This window comes from Sturnira hondurensis, unplaced genomic scaffold (assembly GCF_014824575.4).
Source record: "Sturnira hondurensis isolate 20B ecotype Veracruz unplaced genomic scaffold, ASM1482457v3 Scaffold0008196, whole genome shotgun sequence".
Taxonomy (NCBI): domain Eukaryota; kingdom Metazoa; phylum Chordata; class Mammalia; order Chiroptera; family Phyllostomidae; genus Sturnira; species Sturnira hondurensis.
In genome coordinates, this window is record NW_028080827.1 from 9,845,226 (window position 1) to 9,869,950 (window position 24,725).

Sequence of the window (24,725 nt, forward strand, 5' to 3'; positions counted from 1 at the left end):
TGTTGTGTAGTTTTCTGCATACAGGTCTTTTACTTTCTTGGTTAGGTTTATTCCTAGCTATTTTATTTTTCTTTTCGCTATATCGAATGGAATTTTTTTCTTGATTTCTGCTTCTGCTGTTGTTGTTCATTGTTGGTATATAAAAATGCCTTTGATTTCTGGATATTGACTTTGTATCCTGCTGTTTTGCCAAATTTGAATCTTAACTGTTATATTTGTATTTCTATCTGTTTATCTCTCTGTGCTAAATTACCCAGAATAATTTCATCATACCTATATTTCAGTTCTAGAATTTTCTTTAAGTGTATTTGATATGTGATTTAACAGATTTTCAGAAATCCAATGGCTTTTTTAAAATTTATTTTTTAAAGACAGAGGAAGGGAAGGAAAAAAAGGAGAGAAACATTGATGTGACAGAGAAACACTGATGGATTGCCTCTCTCATGTGGCCTATGGAGAACTGAACCCCCAACCCAGGCACACACCCTGAATGGGACTCAAACTGGTGACCTTTCGGTTCACGGTCTGACACTCAACCAACTGAGTCATGCTGGCCAGGGCTGTATTTTCTTTATTTCTAGAAATTTAATTCATTTCTTTTTCTAATATACTTGTTCTTCAAAAAATATACTTTCTTATTTTCTGATGTTTCAATTCTTCCTTTTATATTCTCCACAGCCAGCCCAATGACATTTTAAGAAGTTTCTGTTCTATTTTTCAGTTTCACTTTCTTTCCCAAAATTGGGAATTAAAAAAAAAGAATTCAATTAATTTAAAAAGTTTGACTGGGTTGTATTTTATCTGTTGTTTACTTATTTATGTATTTATTTTTAGTGGAAAGGTTTTTAGTATTCTCTTTATCATTTTTAATAATAATATTAAATCAAAAATTCTTACCTGGATTCGAGCTGAGTCTATGGATGAGTCCATAGCTTTTACACTCCTTACTATGTACTTCCTGAAGTAAGAAATTATCTGGAATAGGAAAATTGTTATTTTCTTGCTGCTGTTCAGTAAACACCAGATGAAAACAATTCTTGCATACTTAAGTAGGCTCTATTCCTACTTCTTGGAGTGGACCCTACATATAAATCATCCTGTCCCAGGATATTAAAAGCCATCATTCTGTACATTGAAAGTTTTCACTCTTATTTTTCCCCAAAAAAACTAAAGAAAACATGGATTTTTCTTTTTTAACTATGGAAAATTTTATTTAAACTGTGCAATCAATCAGTATTTAGACAGCAGTTTCAGAAACATTTTGGCATTTAAATTTTTATTCATTTTTGGCATGACCTGTGGGATAGTATATAAACTACCCTTGGGAGGGGGAAAATACTAGGCAATATTTACTATGATGCTAGAAAAAGGAAGCAAACCCACATTATTAAACAAAATATGTTTTAAGAAGACATTTAAAAGGTACATTCAAAATCAAGGCAAACATGAGCTTTCTTCCTGCAATGGAGTTCACAGAGCTGATCCCCTGAGTCAAGCATAAAGTTAAAATAGCTCAGCCCTAGAGTCCATTAGCAAGTCTGCCAATGCTGCCCTTACAAGAATATTGTATATAGAGTGAAAGGATCCAGAACACCCAGAATATGAAATAATATAACTGACTCCCACTTTCATTTAATTCACATCTTTGAAATAAAAACAGATAAAATCTCACACACACAGACATGAAATTTTGTCCAATAACAGCAACAAACAGACAAACTTAACATATGTCCTCTACTCTACTGATAGGCTAAGGCAATGTGTGTGTATTCAGGCTTTACAAATTTACTGTAACAGGCTCAAGTTGCTAATCATCAGTAATCATTTTCATTTCCAAATGAAACAGAAATATGGAATGTTGTAATAGGAAGAAGAATGTTTAAGGTAAAAATCTTAAATATTTTTGTTGTTTTTTAAAGACAGTTCCATAAAAAATAGACTTCTATAACATATTTTTAAAGACAAAGTTTCTAATTTAGGACCGTGTCTAATATCATTACAAGATATAAATGAGTAAATCTTGCAAAGGTGTCCTAAATCTCATGAATTAAAAGTGATACTGGGGAAAATAGTGATAGAGAATGATACAAGAAAAAGGAAAAATATTTTCTTTGTTTAAAAAAAAAAATCATCGTATCATTCCTCTCAATTGCCTTAAAGGTAGACTTGAATCACCGAGGATAGGTGCCAGGAAGTAATTACTCTATATAAAAATTATTCCAAATAGTTTAAAGAAATGTTAAAATACTTCATAATCTTGAAAAAGTAGATCCGTTAGAAAAGAATCCTAAAAATTCACTTTCTCCTCCCCCATTTACCCCTTTGGGAATAGCTCTCTCCTTAAATCTTTAAAAGCCAAGATATTTAAAAGGTAAAAGACTTAACTTGGTATAAGATGATTTCATGTACAGTACTCTCAAAAGTACTGTAAATTCCCATTTCCCCTTATAGATTTTCCTAAAGTATAGAAGAATGTTTAAATCCCATTCTATGTCTTTTACCAGCCACTTTACTTATTGGAGGGAGTGGGAGAGGGAGAGGCAGAAGGAGACAGGGAGAGGGGGCGAGAGGAAGAAAAAGAAATAGAGAGAGAGGGACAGAGATACAGAGAAAGAAAGAAAGAGGAACACTGATTTGTTGTTCCACTTATTTATGCATCATTGGTTGCTTCTTGTATGTGCCCTGACCAAGGATGGAATATGCAACCCTGGTGTATCAAGACAATGATCTAACTGAGCTACCTGGCCAGAGCCTAACCACTTTCTTCTACTACTTTTTTTGGGTGGATATATAGGAAATGCAAACATTTTTAATTTTAGCACAGGCAAAACATAATTGGAAAGGCTGACTTGTAGAGAAAAAAATTGGTTATGTTTCACAGCCTGACAGAAATGACTTTTACATTATAATTATTTATACTTAAGTTTTTAAGTTTTCAAAGGCACTATTGGTTCGTTCTGTACAACAAATTATCCTCATTACATGACTAGGGAAGGAACGAAAAAAGGTTAATAATTTTCCTACCAAACAAGTCTCAAAATTGTCAAGGAGTAGAATTTAGGTGCTCCGATGACCCGCCATATACTTGTTCTACTATAGATTGTCCCTCAACTTTGCTACACTCCTAAATTAGTGTAAATAATCAATTATGTTGCATTCATATATAAACTATTGGCTCTTCAAATCTAGCATAAAAGGATGACTGATTATCCACCTGGTTTTTTCCTAATTAATAAATTCCTATTTGAATATGGGAGCTACAGGAAAACTACAGAAGATTCTGAACCTGTAGTCAAATAAGGAAATGCCTGAATAGATAAGGATGGCAGAAACAATCCCAAACTTATTTCTCATGCAACGCTAGGCACAGCATCAGTTCTCAGACACCATTTTGGCTAAGAAAAATTGAAAGTTTTAAAGGAAGAAAGAGGGAGGTTAGGAGATGACAAGGGTGAGTGACAGCTCAGTCTCCTAAGTTCTTTTTGTGAATAAACAAATATAACTAGGACAGACTTCTGTCAGCTGGCTGGATATTACCATGTGAACAGGTTGTTCTGATACAGTGGAAGGCCCTATGAGCCTAGGTAATTAAATAGTATTTCTCAGATGAGAAAATGCATCATAGTGGAAATCCAATAAACTTGGGCATTGGACCAACCTGGGTTTATTTTAGTTAAGCCACTTACAAGCTGTGATCTTTGGCAAGGTAGCCATTTGAAAGTCTCATTTTCCCAATTTCCATAATGGGATAATATTTACTTTGCAGAATGTATCAATAGCAGTTTAGAAGGATGGAGTACATGCTTGACATGTCGTATATACAAAGGGAATGGCATTATCCCTTTCTAGACACTGGATTTAGAAGCAGCTGAAAAATGACTAGCATTCTTATCCTTATTCAGAATATTATCATGGTCATTACTCCATGACGGAGATAACTTTATCTCTTTTGTTGAAGGAATGCTGAATATTATGTAGAATTAGAAACTATCCTTCAAAATGAAAAGACTTGAACTTGAAATGATCCAGGAATTAGAATAAATTAGAGCTGTGGAACCTAAAACTTTCTAGGAAAAGGGACAATTGGAATCAAAGAAGAATTACAAAAAGGCTATAATTTCTTAGGAGTTATTCATGTTAATAAGTGAAGGCACTCGCTGAAACTGATGGCAAACTGAGGGGTTACCAAAACGAAAACCAAATAGTCAGTAGCTGCTGAAACTGAAGAAATAAACTCAATTTAAAAGGGAGAAAGGTTGCCTGTTGCAAATATGCTTTCAAAAAAAAAAAAAAAAGAAGAATGAACTCGAGCATGGTCCTGTTCACCTACTCTGAATCCCTCTGAAAGCCCCTATAAAGAGAAAAGGAAAAAGTTCAACTACAAGGACAGTTTTCAAAAATTTCTAATGAAATTTCATAAAGTTAAAGTCAAATATTTAGGAAACTTTCTGTTAAACATACAGAACTGACGTGTTACTTTATGAAGCATGTATTTAAAAAGTTTAAGCTGAAGTGTTTTTACAAGTGATTTAGAGAGAAAGATTAACATACACATTTGGTAGGTCACAAGCCAAAGTTTTCAAAGTTCTGAAATTCTGAAGATGCCCAAGGGATACATGACTTTAGACTTCTAATCTCTGTAATGCCATAGACATTTTATGGGTATCAGAATTCTATAGAAATAATGTATCTGTAGTAGGGAAAATAATGGCCACCTACAGAAGACCATGTTCAAATCCCTGGACTCTGAATATGTTACCATATACCACAAAAGAGACTTTGAGGATATGATGAAATTAAGGATTTTGAGATGGGGAGGTCACCCTCGATTATCCAGGTGGGTTCAATATAATTACGTGAGTCCTTAAAATTGAAGAATCTTCCATGGCTGGCGTCAGAAAAGAGGTATGTTAACGGAAGCAGGATCAGAAAGATGCCACATTGCTGGCATTGAGGATGGAGGGAGGGGTCCTTGATTTTGTCCCAGTGAGACCTGTGTCAGATTGTCAGACAGGAGACTGCAAAACCCTCAATGCCAAGGTAGAGGGTTTGATGCCAAGTCAGGGCACATACAAGGAGTAGCCACTGAATGCATAAATAAGTAGAACAACAAATCGATGTCTCCATGTCTCTCTCTCTTCCCCCCATCACTCTGCCCGCCTCTTGCTCTAAAAGCAATTTAAAAAAATAGAGAACTGGAAGATAATAAATGTGTGTCATTTCAAGGCTACTAAGTTTGTAGTAATTTATTACAGCAGCAATAATAAGATAATAGAGTATCTGTCAGGTAAAAATTCTAGACTGTCATGTTAAACACCTTCAAAGGCCTGAGAAGAGTAAAGCCTGCAAACATACAAATTGCATTAACCTGTGATCTTATATCCTGAGCATAAACCAATTACATGCAGAATTCTATGTATATGTTTTAAACACCAATAAAATTCACAGACAACTGGTTGTATATGGTGCTCTCTCTCCAGAACCCTCTACTCTGTGCTCACAGCCCATAAAAATTATTTTGACTATTAATTAAACCAAAGAAACTTGACCAGAGACCCATGGCAAACTGTCAGAAACAGTCTACAAACACACGTTTAGACTTAGAAAGATCATGACTCTTTCAATACAGCTGGAACTCTGATTTTACATTCAGTATTCAAAATTTACATTCAATGAAATATAAACATGTAAATCACTACAGACACTGCTGAAGTGGAGCCACATCTGGATATTCTTGCATTAAAAAAAAAAGCTTTTAATTCTGCTTTTTTTGTGACATTCTAAATTGTTTCTAAAGGTGTCTCCACATGGACTTGAACAACGATCCTGAGTCATCAACATGAGCAAGTTTCTGGCAGAAGTCCTTAACAAAGCCAAGACATGCGAATGCAAATCGCTGTCATTGTTCCCAATGTTGACACTGCTCTTGTTTGACAGGAAGGCAAATAAAAGACATTTCACTGAAGATCTAATTTCCCTGGTGTGCCAAAGCTAATTTTTTAAAGCCACTTAATAGATAAAATTGTATCCTTATATTTAGGCTAATCAAAATACAAAACTTCAGATTTCATAAAAAATTTTGTTTCACCCAAGGTTCCACTAAAATTTCAGATACCAGGCTCTCTTGATGTAATTAAAATATTTCAATTTTTGGACAACTTTAAAGAGCACATCTACCAAAGTATATTCTACTCGAACAGTGATGTGATTTGTTTGCCTGTTATGTCCCAGTGCTCTCCAGAGACGAGAACATCCCTACTGTTCAAGGGAATGCCTTAAGCCTTCTGAACTAAGTAGGCTACGCTTTAAGCAGGAGGAAGACTGTGCAGGCTAGTTAGTTCAGGGACTGCCATCATAATCTCTGCAATGGAAAAGCCTGCTGATATTCCTGTTGATATCTCATACTTAAGGTGCTTAGAAAAAGATTACATCATTTGGCAAAAACATCCTGTGGCTGAATTGGCAGATTTAATGGAAAGTCCCCATGTGTGCTATTTGTAAAAAGTCTGGGTTCTGGAGAGACATGTTTGTTTGACATAAAAACAAGAAACAACAATTTAATGTACAACTAAGTTTGCTTATATGCGGAGGTAACCTTAAATATCTTTGGTTTTTAAATTTGCTGATAAAAAGTACTTGAATAAAGACACTGATAAATACCAATATAATTGTATTGCTTTTAATTATGTAAACTTAGCCCTTTGATATATTTTGCTACTAAAGCTAACCCTATCAGCCTCTAAATAAATTTATTTAAAATCTGCTCATCTTCACTTACTTACAGGCTAATCTATATATTTTAATGGTCTTTGGTATGAAAATACTGATGAGCAGTATCTTGTAATATTTGGCATAAAATGACATGCATGCATCAGTACTTACAGCAAATACGTCTTTGGAAAAGAAAATAGTTACCATTTGCATATTAGCCCCTTTGGAAAGAAACACCATGAAGTAACACCACTATGAGAGAGAAGTGAGAACCTTCACATTTTAGTTACAATTTTATATTTAAGGCTTCAGAGAAGCTAGCTTTGGCCAAGTGAAAAGAAGTCTTTGCAGTATACTAAATACCTTATTCAATGAGACCAAAATATTTATCTTTGGTGAAAAGACTTTTTTTCTCTCCAACAAGTAGTTTCAACAATTTAAAAATACTTTAATACTGTTTAGTTGAAGATTTACTTGCGGAAGAAAAAAATCACACTTGAAATTCTTTGGAACTTTCTACTGGTAAAGAACTTATTTTAAATGCTTTGGTAACAATAAGGTAGTTAAAATTACTAGTCTATTTAACTATAGCAATCAATATAAACCCTATTATTTTGGGTCCTATTACTGTGAGTTAGTAACTACTTGTGTAAGCTTCATTACCTATAGAGGTTTCTAGTTAATTCAATTGGGAAAAATTATAGTCAAATTTTACTTTCTACTGAAAATTCTTTGGTAAAATGATTATTATGAAAAAAATCTGTATAGAAACAAGACAAAAGGTGAAAAAGTAAGAAATGCACTGGTAAATAATTAGCAAATAGTTATAGCCTAAAGGTCTACAATAACTATGGGCCTACTCATCAAAACCAAACAAACAGAACACTTTTCTCAAGGACTTCAGCTCATCTCTCTAGGCTTTCAAAATGATTTTAATTCATACAGTTCTAAACACATCTTCCATAATCATGATGGATGATGTTTCAGCTGTAGGTATTTTTTTGCCTTTCAATGAAAGTTTAAGAAATAAAATGAACTCTTGTACTCCTTAATTTTAGATACTACGATAAGTAGGCCCCACATACTTCTACTTACAAACCAAAAAGCGCCATACCCTGTCAATTTCCCCATGCTTCCATGAGGCAGCTTAAAAGTAATAAAATGTTCCCTGAGTACAGGAAAAAAAATAACACTAGAATAACTTTAAAAGGAGGTAGTATAAAACAGGAGCTATAAAGGCAGAAGCAGCATTTTTCCTTGCCTCAGATCGTTCACCTAAAGCTCTGCTTTTTAAGTTTTTTTTTTGTCATGAAGCCCATACTTAGATAGTAGCTAAACGGGGACTTTGAATTTAGTTCAGACGTGGTTGCTGGCACTTAATGTTGGTCTGCTTCTGAACACATCCAGTTTGGCACAAGACTACAGATTAAAAAAAACAATTAAAAAATCTATCATCAAACATTGGGATAGAAGATGCTAGAGGTAGGACTATTCTCCAATAATATTTGTTTGATTTTAAGAACATCATTCAACATAAACCAAAGGTTTCACAGGGAAACCTTAAAATTCCTTCTAAAGTGGGGCTCAGAAGTCATTTCCAGATAATTTGAAAAAATATGTTTTAAAGGGTATGGGCCTCCCCCTTCCACACCATGTATTGTGATTCTGTATCCTCTCCCACTGCTGGGCACCTAGTAGGTAACTGTCTCATGACCAAGAGAAGGCCTGTTCTATGTGGCTTAGTAAACAGTTTGCTGATTTCAAACCAGCAAGAGGATTAACTCACTCCTGGAGTTAGCATTCCTCATTCACAGCATTGACACTGAAGGAAGATTAAATAAAAGTACCAAATTCTCATAAGAAGTCATGAAAATGCAAGTAAAGTGGTAAAGTTCTGAATACTAATCCCTAAACAAAACCTGCGGGATAACAAACCAAACACTCTGAAAAGATTTTGTACATCAAAACAGTTACTGATAAGATCCAAGACAGTCTTAAGGCAACTTTCTGTAGTATTCTTGTCCTGAACAACTTCATGAATATTAAAAAGATATAAGGCAAAAAATTTCATAATATATAATGGAAGGCACTGTTACCATGCTAATCTCAGGTTCATTTTACTGTCTATCGTTGCACTTATTTCATGAAATTCCTTTACCCTTTTAAGCCAAGCAGGGATTTTTTTAAAAAACAAAAACCCTAACCCATTCTCTTCAAAAATCTGTTTTCTGCATGGAGTTTTGCTACTAACTCTGGAAATTGAGGACACTTTGCAAACTAGACAGTGCAGCCTTTGGCCAGCTGTCAGGCAAAGAGGAAGACAGAAAAGGCACAGCTCTAGGCAGGTTAGGTTTGGGATACAGCAGACAAAGCATTCAGACTCTAATGCCCAAAACATAAAGGCCCTGGAAGCAATAGTATTCTCTGTATGCTACCAAACAGTTCTTTTCTCAAGAGAAACTTTTTTTTTGTCCTGGTCATTCACTAAAATCAACAGTCCCACTTTTCCTCTTCTTAGTGGTCTGACAATCCTCACAGTGAGAGGTGTTAGATATACAAATCATGTAGAATCATGTTTTTTTTTTAAAAAATCAGAGCTTCAGATAAACACTCTTACTCATCTACCTATATGACTCCTTTGATCACACACATTACACATAGAGCAATAAAAACAAAATACTACTAGGAAGTATCATTGGTTATGTAGCTGAGAACTATCACAACAAACGAGGTAACAAAGTTGTCTTCTAAGTTTGCCATCTGGCAAACTGAGGTAGATAGTTAGCAAAGGGGCTTCCAAAAGTCTTCCCTTTGCTCCAGTGATATATTTTTATAGTCCAGTCAAATATCTTGACTGTCTTTTCACATTGCTGACAATGAAACATTCAAAATATGAGTTTAAAAATAAAAGAAAACACATTCAAAAAAGCTGAAATACCCAATAAGACATCAAGATTTCACAAAAGGCATCGGCTCCCTGTTCATTGTCCTTCGAACAGAATTAAAGGTAAAAATACCTGAACATGACTGTCTAGATTGGGAAATCATTTTTATCAAAGCTTAGCATGGCAGATGGTGGCTGCAGGATGGAAGAGGAAGTTTGCTCAGCATCTGACGGCACTGCAGGGTCTTGACACTTCCTCTTCAAGGGATCTCCACCTGAATCACTGCCAGGGAAGGAACTGGAAGTAAGGGGTGTGGTACTTATAACCGAAGACAGGTGTATCTCATCATTGGACTCATGGGAGAACCTTCCAGAATCCCCGGTCTCGTGGCTGCCTTCACTATTGGCTGAATGCTCAGTATCAGCTGCAACACCAAAGGGTCTTGGGAAGCTGGCTGTCTGACCTGGGGAGCTGGGGGAGTCTTCATCACTAATTAGCACAGTTGTGCCTGGCTGGTAAAAGCAGACCGATTGAGTAAATCTTCTTTGAGGCTAGGCAAAAAATACATAAAACATCATGAATGATGACAAATGCTCCTGAAAAAAAATCAATCTGGCTTAACATATTCTGAGATAGCAAACTGTCCAAGTACATGGGTGAAGAAGGGTCATCATCATAGAGAGACTGCCTAGGTCAGCGGTTCCCCACCAAGGACCGGGAGCACATCAGAATTACAGGGGTAAGTGAGGTATCAAAGGCATCTTCAGTGGGTTAGATGCATGCTCCTGCCCCATCCCTTTCTCCATTGCCCACCACTCCCCACTGAAAACCCCAGTTCTAATTACTATTCCAATTGTCACTTCAGTGATTTCTCTCCATGGCTTTCCATGAAGTCCTGCCCCAAATTAATAAAAGAACACACAGAAAGAACATGAAAACTAAAGTATTCATTTAATTTTCTTCTCTTTCTAATTACTATCTCATATACCATGGGTTGCCAAAGGTTTTTCTCATGTAGGTGGATTACCTGCTCAACTTTTGTCTTCTTAGAATCTTGGAAAAAATGCCATTTTTTTTTGGAGTTGTTTTTAATCACAGGACCATAGCTATTAATTATCAGGTCAGTTCCTCCCTGGAGAAAGAAGGGGGGAATGTAAATATTATATATTTCAGTTTATCACAAGTAGTGCACAAAATGTTTAAATGTTAGGATAAAAGAAAATGATCATATTATTACTATTTCCTTTTTTACACAAGCAGCATACAACAAATTCAGGGTAGTTTTTAGTAATCAAAAAGATGTAGTAAGTTTATCTGTAAGAGAGATGTATATCCTAAATAAAGTATTTGGAGTGAAATATAATGATTCCAAAACTTGTTTGCAAAAGATACAACAAAAAGTATATAGAAATATAGAAATATGATACTGACAATTATTTGTGCATTCATTACATTATTATTTTAATCTTTCCATATGTTTGGAAAATTTAAGAACAGTTGAGAAAAAAATGGGCCCACATATGGAAACAGATGGGGGATCAACTCCCAAGCTAACCCAAGAGAACGGAGGTATGTGTCCTTCAAACTGACTTACCTCTTGGCCTCACTCCAGGCCTCCCCACTTGGCTGTGCCTCCCTTCACATTAAATTCCCTACTTTTTCTCCATGTCTGCCACCCTCCTCTGCTTCTCTGTAATCCTTTCTCATGTCTAGTTTCTAGTTAGCAATGACAGAACTACAGTGTATTTTAGTTCTTTTTATGCCTATTTGAAAGGTTTAGGTTCTAATGTTTTAGATTGATGTGAAATAAATTTAATGGCTTATATCTATCTAGCAAATAAAAGCTACATTAAGTTGTAAACAAAGAAGACAACAGCCCTGACTGGTGTGGCTCAGTGAGATAGGGGTCTGGTTGGATCCCCAGTCAGGGCTCAGGCCTGGGTTGCAGGCCAGGTCCCCAGTCGAGGACATGTGAGAGGCAACTGATTAATGTTTCTCTCACACATTAATGTTTCTCTCCCTCTCTGTCTCCCTCCCTTCCCCTCTTTCTAAAAAATAAATAAAATCTTTAAAAAGAAGACAACGGGAGTATCAAAAATAAATTCATTATTTATTTGTTATATACATAGCACATAGCAGGGGTGTCAAACTCGTTCTCACTGGGGCCACATTAGCCTTGAGGTTGTCTTCAGAGAGCTGAAATAATTTTAGGACTGTATAAATGTAACCACTCCTTAACTGTTAAGGAGTTGAAATTACATTTGGCCCTCTGAAGGCAACCACAAGGCTGATGTGGCCCCAGTGAGAATGAGTTTGACACCCCTGGTATACAGCATTGTGCTAGACACAGGTAGATTGCATCTGTTAAATATAATTGTATAAAATTCAGTATTAGCCCTGGCTGGTGTGGCTCAGTGGTGTGACTCAGTGGATTGAGTGCTGGTCTGCTCAATCCACTAAGCCAAAGGGTTGCTGGTTCGATTCCTGGTCCCCAGTGGGGTAACCAAAGGGTTGCTGGTTCAATTCCTGGTCCCCAGTTGGGGAGCACATGAGAGGCAACTATGCACTGATGTTTCTCTCCCTCTCTTTCTTCTTCCTTTCCCCCCTCTCTAAAAAACTAATTAATGAAATATTTTTAAAAATTCGACATAAAAATCCCCCGATATTTTGATATATTTTCATTATTCTAAATTTTAAAGAAGAGTGGGGGAAAAATAACATAGCACAATTTGGCAAACTTCTTTTCTGTAAAGGGTCACATAATAAATATTGTGGGCTTTGCAGGCGATGTATGGCCTCTGTCCATTTTCCCCCTCATCTTTTTTTCCAAACTATCTTTTAAAAATTTCAAAAACATTTTTAGCTCAGGTGATGGCCATACAGAAACCTGTCATTGGCTGGTCTAGGCTTGGCAGTAGTTTACTGATATGTGGTTGACAGAACATTGGTTATGAGAGCTATTATAATACTGTGTACTATCTAATGTTGCAATGTGGCTAAAAATAATTTTCAGTTGCTGTTCATAATGCTTATCACTGTACTATTGCAAATAGTGGAAGGAACATGAAGTAACATCCCCCAATGACATTCTTTTTTGACTATATCCAACTTTCTCTAGCAATAAAGGGAAGGATCTTGAGACACCTAGCAAGATCCTTCACAGTTTTAAAAATGTCATCCATACCTAGAGTTTTCTGATGGTCAATTCAGTTTAAAAAAAAAAATCAACCAAACTAAGCACACAATGAACAAGAAAAAATTGTCCACCCAATAAATACAGAGCAATTCAATTTATTTTAAATGCATACTAATAACCCTGGTATCTTCATTTGAAACAGCATAGCTCCATAAAATCCCATGGAGTGAATTTATGCATAAGTGAATTTATGCTACTTTTTTATATCTCTTTTATCTTAAAATTTTAATTTTATTTAATTATTTTTAGAGAGATGGGAAGGAAGGCAAAAAAGGAGGGAGAGAAAGATACATCAATCAGTTGACTCTTGCACACCCTCAACTAGGGACCTGGCCTGCGACCCAGGCATGTGCCCTGACTGGGAATTGAACCAGCAACCTTCTGGTTTGTAGGCTGGTGCTCAATCCACTTAGCCAAACCAGCCAGGGTTATCTTTTCCATATTTTATTCTTTTATATGTTCCTATCTTCTTCTTCCCAAATTATTTTATATAAGGAAGGGTTTGAGTAAAACTGTTTCACATTTCATTAAGTAGAATATAGATATTTGACACACTTGACATATTTAGTTGGAGGCAGATTTTACACATATATGAAGATGAACGGAGGGAAGGATTTATGCAGCAAATCGGTCTCATGGCTTGGAGTACCTTTGCATCAATGAAGCTGTTGGGCATCATCATTGGCATTAAGGAGTCTTCACTTTCTACAGCCTCTTCCAGGTTCTTTCCTACCTCATGTCCACTGGCTACAGAGGCATTGGTACGAGATAATGGTTGGGTTCCATTCTGTGCTGTCTTGGAAGATGATTTCCTAAAATATTTAAAGAAAAGAAAATCTAGTTTCATTGTAGATATAGGCAAATGTACCAAGTTTGGCCTATAATCAGAACTTTGTATACAATAAAGTTATTTAATGTTCGCTTCTCACTTATGTTTAGAACTAAGTATTAGATTTTAACTCCAACTCACTGCTGAAAATGTGTATGATTTAAGGAAGCTTCTTTATTTCTTTATCCCGATATCTGCTTATATATAATTTTTACAAACCCTTACTAAAAACCTAATGTTGACAAACTATTATTTTTATTACTGTTGATTATTTATACTTTATGCATAAATTATCATTTTAAAATTACATGTTCTCCTTCAGGTCTGCAAACTGTCACCACTAATGCCACATATTACTTGCCAATTAATGATGGCAAATTTACAGTAGCACTTCTGCAAGATTTAGGCATCACTAAAACACTGTGCATAAGGACTTTATAGAGGAGTTCTTAAAGTGAGAAACTTGACAGTAAAATTAAGCCAGTTCAATATACAAAAAGATGTTAGCACTAACTCTTCTTCATTAACATAGTATCTTTTCTTAGTCAAGTACCAAACAAATATATAAACTCTTAACAACCTAGGCAAATGGAGGGAATCAAGTGATACACATTTCCTAAAAATATGTTTTTACCTTTGCTTTTCTTTTTAATTTACAAAAGAACCTGAAGAAAATAAAACAAAAGCAAAATATATAGGAAGTTAGAAATAGACAAGTTCACTGAATGCTGAGAATTTAGCTGAAGTCAAACTACAGATACAACTGCCTGACAGAGTTCATAGACAATCAAATCTCCAGTTCCTACTTTGTTTTAATCCATGTCTGGAGATATCCAACTACATGATCTGTGGTGATGTGGGACAGTGGTGGTGGGGGGAGGGGTTCTCAGTGACTCAGGCATTTCAGGCTATTTAAATGTGAAAATATTCCAGACAGGAATCCTCTCAATCAGCAGATATATCGGATATATAAGTGTGTCATTTTTCTAAACTGCAGATTACTTTGTGTTTCCTAAAATACTAAAGAAATGAAGAAAGTAGGTGGTTTATTTAAGAATATTTTATTGGCACAGTAAATTTTTCAAATGGCAAGAAAGTAATCTTCCAAGGTGAGTATCTCTATAGCTTTAAGAACTCAACTAATAATACATTTGAAAATGAAAAATCCCAATTACTCTAAACGGCACTTGGTTTCAATTTGCTTCTTGTGGTTAATGTAAGGCAAGTGGTTTTTAACCATTTAACATCTGTAGCAAGGGAAACACACCTACCTGGCTTTACTTCGATATATCAAGATGAGAACACAGATGAGGATGCAGGTCAAGGCTATGCCAACACCTACAGCGATGCCAGTCATTGATTTTTGGTCCAGATGGTAATATCCTGAATAAACTAGAAGGGGAAACACATTTACTCAGAATGAATAAAAATACACATGATTCCATTTATAATTTTCTGACAGATAATTGCTTTTCTATACTTTTCCTTCCTCTCACAGGAAAACTTTTGACACTGTGTCTGAGCAGAAAAGATACATTACGCTTTTATCAGTGATCTCAGGAAAATCAGTTTATCTCTCCATAGTAAAGATTCTAAATATGAGTACTAGATACTGTACTACTATATCAAAGATGAACATCGGTTTACAACTTATAACGCTAACAGGCACAAGGCACAGTTGTTACCTGATGGACCAAAGGATAGCTTTCATGTCACGTTACCTTAGAGTAGAGCTGTATTAGATTAGTTTTCCACTGAACATACTGGCATTTACTTAGTAGCGGTTCTAAACTCTAATGTATGTGTGCTTTACTAGAGGATATGTTAAAATGCAGATTCTGATTCACTAGTTCTGGAGTGGTGGCCATGAATCTGCACGTTCACTGCTGGTCCCTGTACACTTTGAGTAGCAAGGTCTTTTAGGTGTGATATGAGCCTTGCTCTCTCTTTCCACTGATGATAGGGAAGCTACTGTGACTGCTTGCTTCCTGTGTTTAAATCTGACTGCCCTGTTCTTTCTCTCTCCCCTTCCCTGGGTGTTTCTTTATCACTCATGTTCTCTCCCTCTCTCTCACTTACACACACACATCAGTGAGTAACTATCCTTGGAGGAGCTATGAGCCTTTAATTCTGTACTCAGTTCATCTGGCATTTCCTCCATTTCAAGTTGCCTCCCACTCAGACGCACACACACACAGATGCCTACTCCCCTAGATGGGAGGAAAGGGAGGTGTCTAACCCTGCACCACAGCGGGTCCACTTTCCCTCTGAACAGGACAGTTGCCCTGACTGGAGTGAAGGTGGCTCTTTAAACATATTTTCCCCAACTGCTTTTCTTGAGAGAAAGAACATTCTCTTTGGAAAGGCTGTTTTTCTGTGGTGAAAACTCTTAATGAAAACACGCTCTTCTGAGCTTGAACACCACAGCCACCACTGCTGTTTATTTCCATGGAACCTCCCAGGAAGCCAACTCCCATAGTTCCAGGTGGTGTGGCTCATCTGTCTTGGTGGCTGAACAGCTGGGAAGAAAAATAACTGGGACACAGTTGAAAACTGCAGTTAATTCTGAGGTACATTTGTCTTCTTCTAGGAGCGCAGAGAAGATCCAGGCAGTTCACTGACAACAAGTCAAAGAATTGAGTACAGGTTTCAGGATATGGCCATTGTAGGAGTGGACATAAAGTGCAAGCAGCTGAAAAATATATCTTCCCTTAAGAAAAATCAGTGACTGTGACAGTATACAGACCTTTGCTATCTGCAGAATCTAAACGCTTGGGCCTCTGATTTGATTCAGAACTTTCCTTTGGAAGCACTGCCAGCTCTACAGAATTCGAAAAGGGTCCTTCCCCCACTTCATTGGATGCAGATATCTTGACAATGTAGACATTTCCTGCCACCAGGTTTTCCAACAAAGCCATGGTGATTGCCCCTTTTAAAAATATATCAATGACAAATTAAGTAAATGTTGTCTTTTACTCATTCTTTCAATCACACAATCATAGTGCTTTGTTTTAAAAAATATTTTGCTGATTATAAAAGTAACACATTCATTTAAAACATTCTGGAAAAGTAAAGCTAAACATAAATACAACAACAATTTCCCATTATTAATATTTGGTGTATCTGTATGTGTATCTGTATCACACACATGTGAGTACATATTTACTACATGCATGTGTCTATCCTAGAGTTTTTGCTTCCCCTACATAACTCCCTGTGATTTTGTCTTAGGAGTAGTTTTTAAGATCAGCATGTCTTTTTGTTTTGTTATATACAAGGTCTGTCCAGAAGTATCCAGCCATGTAATATGCAAGAGACCCATTTGAGGATGATATAAGATACAAGATAGTACACAGGACACTGATGCCTCATTTGCCTTCAAAGTAGGCACCTTGGGACCTCACACACTTCTTCCCAATAGCTATCAGCTGCTCCATCATATTTTCCTGAATCTTATTGATTCTGACATCTCTTTCTTTCAAACGTGATTTTAATTTTTTGGAAAAGCCAGAAGTCACAGGACACCAAATATGGGCTATACCAGGGCTGAGTTACCTGGGTGATTTGATGTTTTGCCAAAATACTAAGCACAAGACGTGATGCATGAGCGGGCACACTGTCATAATGAAGCTGCCAGTCACCAGGCGCCCATGGCTGCAGCCTTCTGAACCATCCAAATAGTTCCCACAGAGGAATGTTCAAGCTTAATGCAAAATGTGATGCAGATTTTGAATGTGATGGCCACACTGTACACATGCTCACTAAATGGTTTCTACCTCGCCACTGACTAGTACAGTGAAGTCGTCCTTGTTCACACATGTGCATTCCAGTCCACTTTCTTTGGATGCCAGGTTGCACCAATGTTATACAGACCATTCTCATTATATTATCAATGGCTGGACTTTTCCCGGACAGACCTCGTGTGTATGTATGTGTACATCTTTAAAACATATATAAAATAATGTATTTATAAAAAGTTTTATATATTCATATGTATATAATGTTTTACTCTTTACATAGGTGTGGATACAAACAGCATTAAAAACATTTTACTATGAAATAGTTCAAACATAGGTAGAGAGAGAATGGTATAATGAATCCGGATTCAACAATCATAATTAGATTTTAAAAATCCAATGTAAGAGTCTTTTTCTTCTTTTGGAAATGTTTTAACTACTTATGGTAAAGTAGATAATCTTGACCTTCTTAAATTAGAAAGAACACAATTAGGTTTTTTAATTTAATTTTTATTTTTTTAAAAAACCAAGTCTCTCTCTCTCTCTCTTTTTTAAGATTTCATTTATTTATTTTTAGAGAGAGGGGAAGGGAGGGAGAAAGAGGCAGAGAAACATCAGTGTGTGGTTTCCTCTTACATGGCCCCCACTGGGCACCTGGCCTACAACCCAGGCATGTGCCCTGACTGGGAATCGAACCTTTCAGTTTGCAGGCCAGTGCTCAATCCACTGAGCCACACCAGCCAGGACATAAAATTAGTTTTGAAAGTAGGAAAGTATTTTTCACCCTTCCTAATCATTATCTAAGATATCTTGAATGTAAATAAAAGAAAAGGCCAAAGTTATGTAGAAACCTCAGAGTCCTAAAGACTTAGACCTAAGATTAACTATCAAAACTACCACCACCAATCTGCCTAGCATCTACTTCTCTCCAAAGATAATCTTCATTTGAATTTATATATGACACTTAGTATCAAAAGATATTTTCTCTGTTGATATGACTGCTAAGAAGGATTTCTATTTGGGCACTGCTATTTCTTGAGAAGTCTTTATGCTCTTGTTCTGTCACTGTACTGAAGAATTTTTCTTACAAAAGGGTCTCTCACTTTAGGAATTAATTCTTATGTTAAGAAAGCAGATGTAATAGAAATTCAACCAGCAAGTTGTTCTATGACTGAATTTGTGCATGGGTATTCACAGGCAACTTAGCTTTACTATGGTGATTTCATCTTTTTCCTGACTCAGAGGATCCTTACAATAGCTTCAGAGAGTTTACGATAACTTTTAGCAGTCACTTCTAGGCCAGAGCTGACTATTGTGATGCACTTGTAAGAGTATATTTAATTATGCAAGTGAAATGCAGCGTGATCTTAGAGCTGAGGACATGATTCAGAGGCTACCTCTGCAGATTCCATGGTGTGAGGCAGCTGAACCAAGTGGCAATATGAGGAGCCAAAAACAGCTTGTTTTCATATTCTATGGTTTCAACTTGGCCTGAGGAGAGTGTGAGCTACTTGAGCACACAGCTGCTAAATAAACAAACTTACCCCTATTTAGAATCAGGAAAAGCCTTCCCATTCTTACTGTGTTGTTAGGCAGGTGAATTAAAAAAACAGATGTATTGTGACATGTTACCATTAACTAGGAGGAAGAACATTTCAGCAAATAAATTGAGCTTCCATTTTATCTTAGAATACTTTACATTTAATTTTTAAAAGTGCTAGGCAAACTAATCACTACATGAAATTAAAAGTCTTTTAATTTAATTTAAATTTTATAAGTGGATGAGCTGAGTGTGTTTTTGTACACCTATGCTCCCCTTCCTTAGACAAAGAAAGGACTGTAAGATTCTGGTTCTCCTATGAGCACACTCAAAGCAGTTTCCAAATATTAAAGTGAACTGACTGTCCATATATTTGCTCAGCAGAATGGCTCAATCTTGGTATGATTATTTTAGTCTACTGCCTTTTATGTGTGTCTGAATCTTTAGCTAGACTAGGAGTTTCACAAACCAGACAGTGTAATAGGCTCAGTGTCGTATCAACGTTCATTAAATGCTGGCACACTACCAACTAAGTAATTTGTGACTTGGGGCACGTTACTGAACTTTACTTTCCTCATGGGGGCAGTAATTCCCACCTCATGTAATTATTATAAAAACTAAACAACCTACCACTGCCAAGTGCCTGACAAAAGTGTGCACTCAATGAAAGTAAGTCTGCCTTACCTCTGACCTCCTCTCCTCTCCCCTTTCTAGAAGACAGAAAATTTCTTTCATGTTTGAACAGTGTAATATTAATGAACAGCTAGCATAATGACTTGTGCAAGACAGTTCTCAGTAAATGCTAACTGAACTTACATTAAAATATAAGCTATTTGTTACCAAACTAGTGTTCATTTAAAATGTAAAAGCAAAGGCTAAGAAGCATTCACTCCAGAATCATGTCTCAGACCTTTCTATCTTTCATCCATGTTCTCTAAGTGATTTTTTTCAGTTCCACGGTCTTTTTTCTATTTAAAAATTTTGTTTTCAATTACAGTTTGCATTCAATAGTATTTGTATTACTTTCAAGAGTACAGCACCGTTCCACAATCTTACATTCATCTACAGTGACGACTTTTATGTGATACCACTAGTCCCATTTACTTAATCCTTCCACTTGTTCAACCTCTACTAAAAGGCATCTCAAATTTAACATGTTCAAAACCAAACTTTTGATTTTCCCCACCAATTCTGTTTTTTACATATCTTCTGCAGCAAATCTAGTCAGCTGTTCTTTCAAATTATGTTTTAATCATTTCCCATTACATTCTCCATTATCACCCCTGTCCGAACCCCTACTAATTCTCACACAGATACTAAGTAGTATTAAATAGTTTCTAACTTCTACTCTTACCTTCTTATAATAAATTTTTCAAGCGGTTGCGAAGAGTAATCCTTTTATATTGTAAATCTGATCAACAGTCTCCAATGTCTTCCTTCACTCTTTGAATAAAATCAGTGGTCCTCAGATTCTGCCCTGTAAGACCTGCCCTTGGTTACAACGATTGTCACCCTTGCCAACCCCTTCATTTCCCACTGCCTGCTCTTCCCTCCACTCTAGCTGTCCTTGCCTTCTTGTTGTTCCTTTAACATGCCAAGCACACTTCTGTTTCAGGGCCTTTGCACTTCTCTCAGATAACTTCATGGCTCTGCTCCGATGTCACTTCTTCCAAAAGAACTCACCTTACTATCTCCATCACTTTGTCTTTTCCCCTTACTGTAGTTTTCTTTACAGCACTTATGACACTACCTGAGTATTTTTATATTTGTGAGTTTTCTGAGATGTAAGCTCCGGTGGGGTAGGAACACTGTTTTGTTCACTGTGGTATTGTTAATGTCTAGAGAAGAGCCTATCACATACTAATCATTCAATAAGAATTCATTTGATCAGCCAATCATGTTCCTACTTTTAGTAGTTTAATTTATTTGGCAAATGATGAATTAAATGGATTCCCTCAGTAAAGGACTTTAATTTCCAATGTGACTCTAACAAGAGAGATAATAACATCATTTCTCAAATTTACTTAGTTATGGAACTTTTTTTAAAAGACGGGTATGTATCTTTACCATCTTAGGAAACTCATGCTATGAAGAACAGAGTTCAGGAACTGCTGTAGTACAGCATAATTTCCCACAGTGCATTTTAGATTTTAAAATAACTGAGTAGTTTAGGCTGATTTACTGTACTATCAGCAAGTGTAAAGGCTCTAATTTCTGATCCTTTAAATTACACACAAGCATACTTTCACATCACATTTTTGCTCAACCATTTTAGCATGTACAATTTTAGCCATGAATATCATATGGTCACCAGGAACATTTTAAACATGTTTTAACTAATGAAAAAAACTTATTTCACTTGGCAATAAATATGTGAATTTATTATATATAAACACAATATGTAAAGATGACTAATAAATATATAGGGAAGAAATATTAGTATTTTTCCTCTTTTTCACCTCCATCTTTTCCTATACCTTTACTAAAACAAAATACTATCTTTTTAGGCAGATACAAATGAAGAGCTGAAGGAAGTATGTGGTCATGTGATTAAAATTCTTTTTATTTTGACTTCCGCCAAGATGGAGGAATAGGTGAAAACACTGTGCCTTCTCCCACAACCAAGTTTGAATACAACAAAGGTTTGGAGAACAAAGACACAGCCAAAGAACAGAAAATTGAATTATATGGAAGTCCAACAACAACAAACCGCTCAACCAGGATGGTAAGAGGGGCAGAGCCAGCAGCGGAGCAGGGCCCGGCAGGAAGGATCCCAGACCTAGGCGCACAAGTAGCCTGGACCCAGATAGGGTGTGGGGCAGACTGACCGCAGTCGCACATTCGCTCACAGTGAGACCACGCAGGCCCCAGGGGGCGAACCCAGTGGTGGAGGGCTGACAGCGGTGGCACACTTGCGTGCTGTGGGATGAAACTCAAGTGCCCCGGTGACGGTGGCAGCTGCTGCACCTGCGGGGGCCGCCGCGGGAGGCGGCAGACGGGATGCCATTGCTCCTCTTTGATCCCGCCCCCACATACAGCATCACAACCCAGTGACTGAGTTGCCCTGCTCTGGTGAACACCTAGGGCTCCGATCCTGCTACATAACAGGCATGAACAGCCCAAAAGATGGCGCAAGAAGAACTCAAAGTCCCAGAGCCGATAACTCTCAGCGACCGAGAAATTGCCAGCCTCTCAGAAACACAGTTCAAGACACTGTTTATCAGGATGCTCACAGAACTGGTTGATTATAGTCACAAATTAGAGGAACATATGAAGGCTAAACTAATTGAAATGAAGGGAGATGTCCAGGAAAGCAATAGTGATGGAAAGGAAACTGGGACTCAAATCAATGGAATGGACCAGAAGGAAGAACAAAACATCCCACCAGAAAGGAATGAAGAAATGAGAATTCAAAACAATGAGGCGAGGCTTAGGAACCTCCAGGACATCTTTAAACGTCCCAACATCCGGATTATAGGGGTACCAGAAGGGGGAAAGAAACAGACACGAGTGGAACACTTATTTGAACAAATAATAAAGGAGAACTTCCCCAGTCTGGCAAAGGAAATAGACTTCCAGGAAACCCAGGAAGCTCAGAGAGTGCCAAAGAAGTTGGACCCAAGAAGGAACACACCAAGGCACATCATCATTACATTAGCCAAGACCAAAATGAAGGAGAGAATCCTAGAAGCAGCAAGGGATAAGGGGACCGTCACCTACAAAGGAGTACCCATCACACTGTCAGCAAATTTCTCAAAAGAGACCTTACAGGCAAGAAGGGGCTGGAAAGAAGTATTCCAAGTCATGAAATCCAAAGACCTACAGCCAAGATTGCTTTATCCAGCAAAGCTTTCATTTAGAATGGAAGGACAGATAAAGTGCTTCTCAGATAAGGTCAAGTTCAAGGAGTTCATCATCACCAAGCCCTTATTATATGAAATGCTAAAGGGACTTATATAAGAAAAAGAAGATGAAAAATATGAACAGTGAAAGGACAGCAAACACACAGCTATTAACAACCACACCTAAAACAAAAGCAAACCAAGAGGACAGCTAGATCAGGAGTGGAACCATAGAAATGAAGATCACATGGAGGGTGAGCAACAGGGGCGGGGGAGGAGGAGAAGGGGGGAGAAGGTACAGAAAATAGCATAGACAGTAGGTAGGAAATAGATAGGGGGGAGGGCAAGAATAGTAGGGGAAATATAGAATCTAAAGAACTTGAGACACGTGGTTATAAAGTAAGGGGGGGGAGAATGGTGGGGGAGGGAGTGTGCAGGGTGGAGGAGAATGAAGGGGGGGAATAGAACAACTGTAATGGTATAATCAATAAAATATATATTTTAAAAAAGACAGAAAAAAATCCGTGAAAAAAATTCTTTTCATTTTATTTTATTTACCAAAGATTTTAAAAAAATTATTATTACTATTTTTTAGATTGAGGGGAAGGGAGAGAGAAAGAGAAGGAGCAAAACATCAATGTGCAAGAGAAAAATCTATTTGCTGCCTTTTGCACACCCCCAACTGGGGACCTGGCCCACAACCCAGGCATGTGCCCTGACTAGGGATCAAACTAATGACTTTTAGGCTCTTAACCTACTTGAGCCTCACCAGCCAGGAATGATTGAAATTCTTTATTAATATTTATAAAATAGCACATTAAATCAGGTTAGTCACTCAGTTAAATGTATTATTGATAAACTGTTTTGGAAATAAGAATATTATGGTAGGTTGTAAAATTAATACCTCAAATAAATTCTATATCCACTATCTCCACCTGTGGACAGTCCTCTGTCATACTAACTGTGGACTTGCCTACATGATTTGCTTTGCCCAGTGGACATTAGCAAATGTGACACGAGCAGAGGCTTGCAAAAGCTTTGTACATGGGGATTCCTCCCTCTTGTTCAGATGTTAGAACTCTCTCTTGATGTTTTTAAGCTACCCACACTCTTTTGAAATTGTGAGATAATTTACAACCTCATGAGTGACCTGAGGAGAGAGCATAAGACCTGCCCAGCTGATCCCAGTCCAAACTGCTGACTCACTGAACTGTGAGAAGGTAGAGGGACTGGTTTTTCAGCTTGGTTTGTTAGGTACCAACAGATAACTGATACAACTATAAAATTGTATTGCTGGCAAGTACTTGTTACTTTCCTGTCTCTTCAGAGACTAAGAAATCACTACTTAGTGGGGCTTCTGCTTAATGAAAAATATTATAAATATACGACTATGAAAACTCCAGCTAAAGTTACCATTTGTTGATTTTACAATTGCATAGTTTATTACATCCACATAGTGCCTTTAAGTTTATTCTCTTAATTGAATAAATATTCCCCTTAACAGGTTAAATGTACATGGAATGCTTAGTACTATAAAGTGTTTAGAATATGTAGATGGCCAACAGATTTTCTTCTTGAAATCCTTCTTAAGCTTTTAATTGCTTGGCAAACTGTTCTTTTCTCAGCATGCACATCTGAATGAAGAAAGTGCCAAAATAATGAAGTTTTACAATTTATGTCATGACCCATCTAAAAACTAGCATGCAGGACTTAATCATATGAAAGATTAAGAAATTTGAAGAGGATATACTGATAAGAGCATGCAGTAAGAATGTTAAAGATTTTAGAAATCAGTTTTGCTCAGCTAAAAAAAATTGTGGTAAAAAATTAAATTTAGTGTGTAAGCCCTAATAAGCCTTTCCCTATACTTAGAGGTCAGTTGATTTGCAAATGAACCATTTTAGTAGCTGTACAAAGGTCTTCTCCTTTAAGCCAGGTCCTCTTCCACTGTTTGTTTTTCCAGCACAAGCATACCACTACCAGAA

At 36.8% G+C, this 24,725-nt stretch overlaps 1 protein-coding gene across 1 annotated transcript in view; it reads right to left on the reverse strand.

The window, feature by feature from the left end:
- Positions 1-5,201: 5,201 nt before the first annotated feature.
- PRTG (protogenin) overlaps positions 5,202-24,725 on the reverse strand; it is a 141,070-nt gene continuing 121,546 nt past the window's right edge. The window contains exons 16-20 of the mRNA XM_037053944.1: positions 16,368-16,550; positions 14,893-15,013; positions 13,442-13,604; positions 10,624-10,728; positions 5,202-10,147 (exon numbers count right to left, since the gene is read on the reverse strand). Coding sequence (XP_036909839.1) covers positions 9,743-10,147; positions 10,624-10,728; positions 13,442-13,604; positions 14,893-15,013; positions 16,368-16,550 — 977 coding nt within the window. The 3' untranslated portion in view covers positions 5,202-9,742. The remainder of the gene's footprint in view (positions 10,148-10,623; positions 10,729-13,441; positions 13,605-14,892; positions 15,014-16,367; positions 16,551-24,725) is intronic.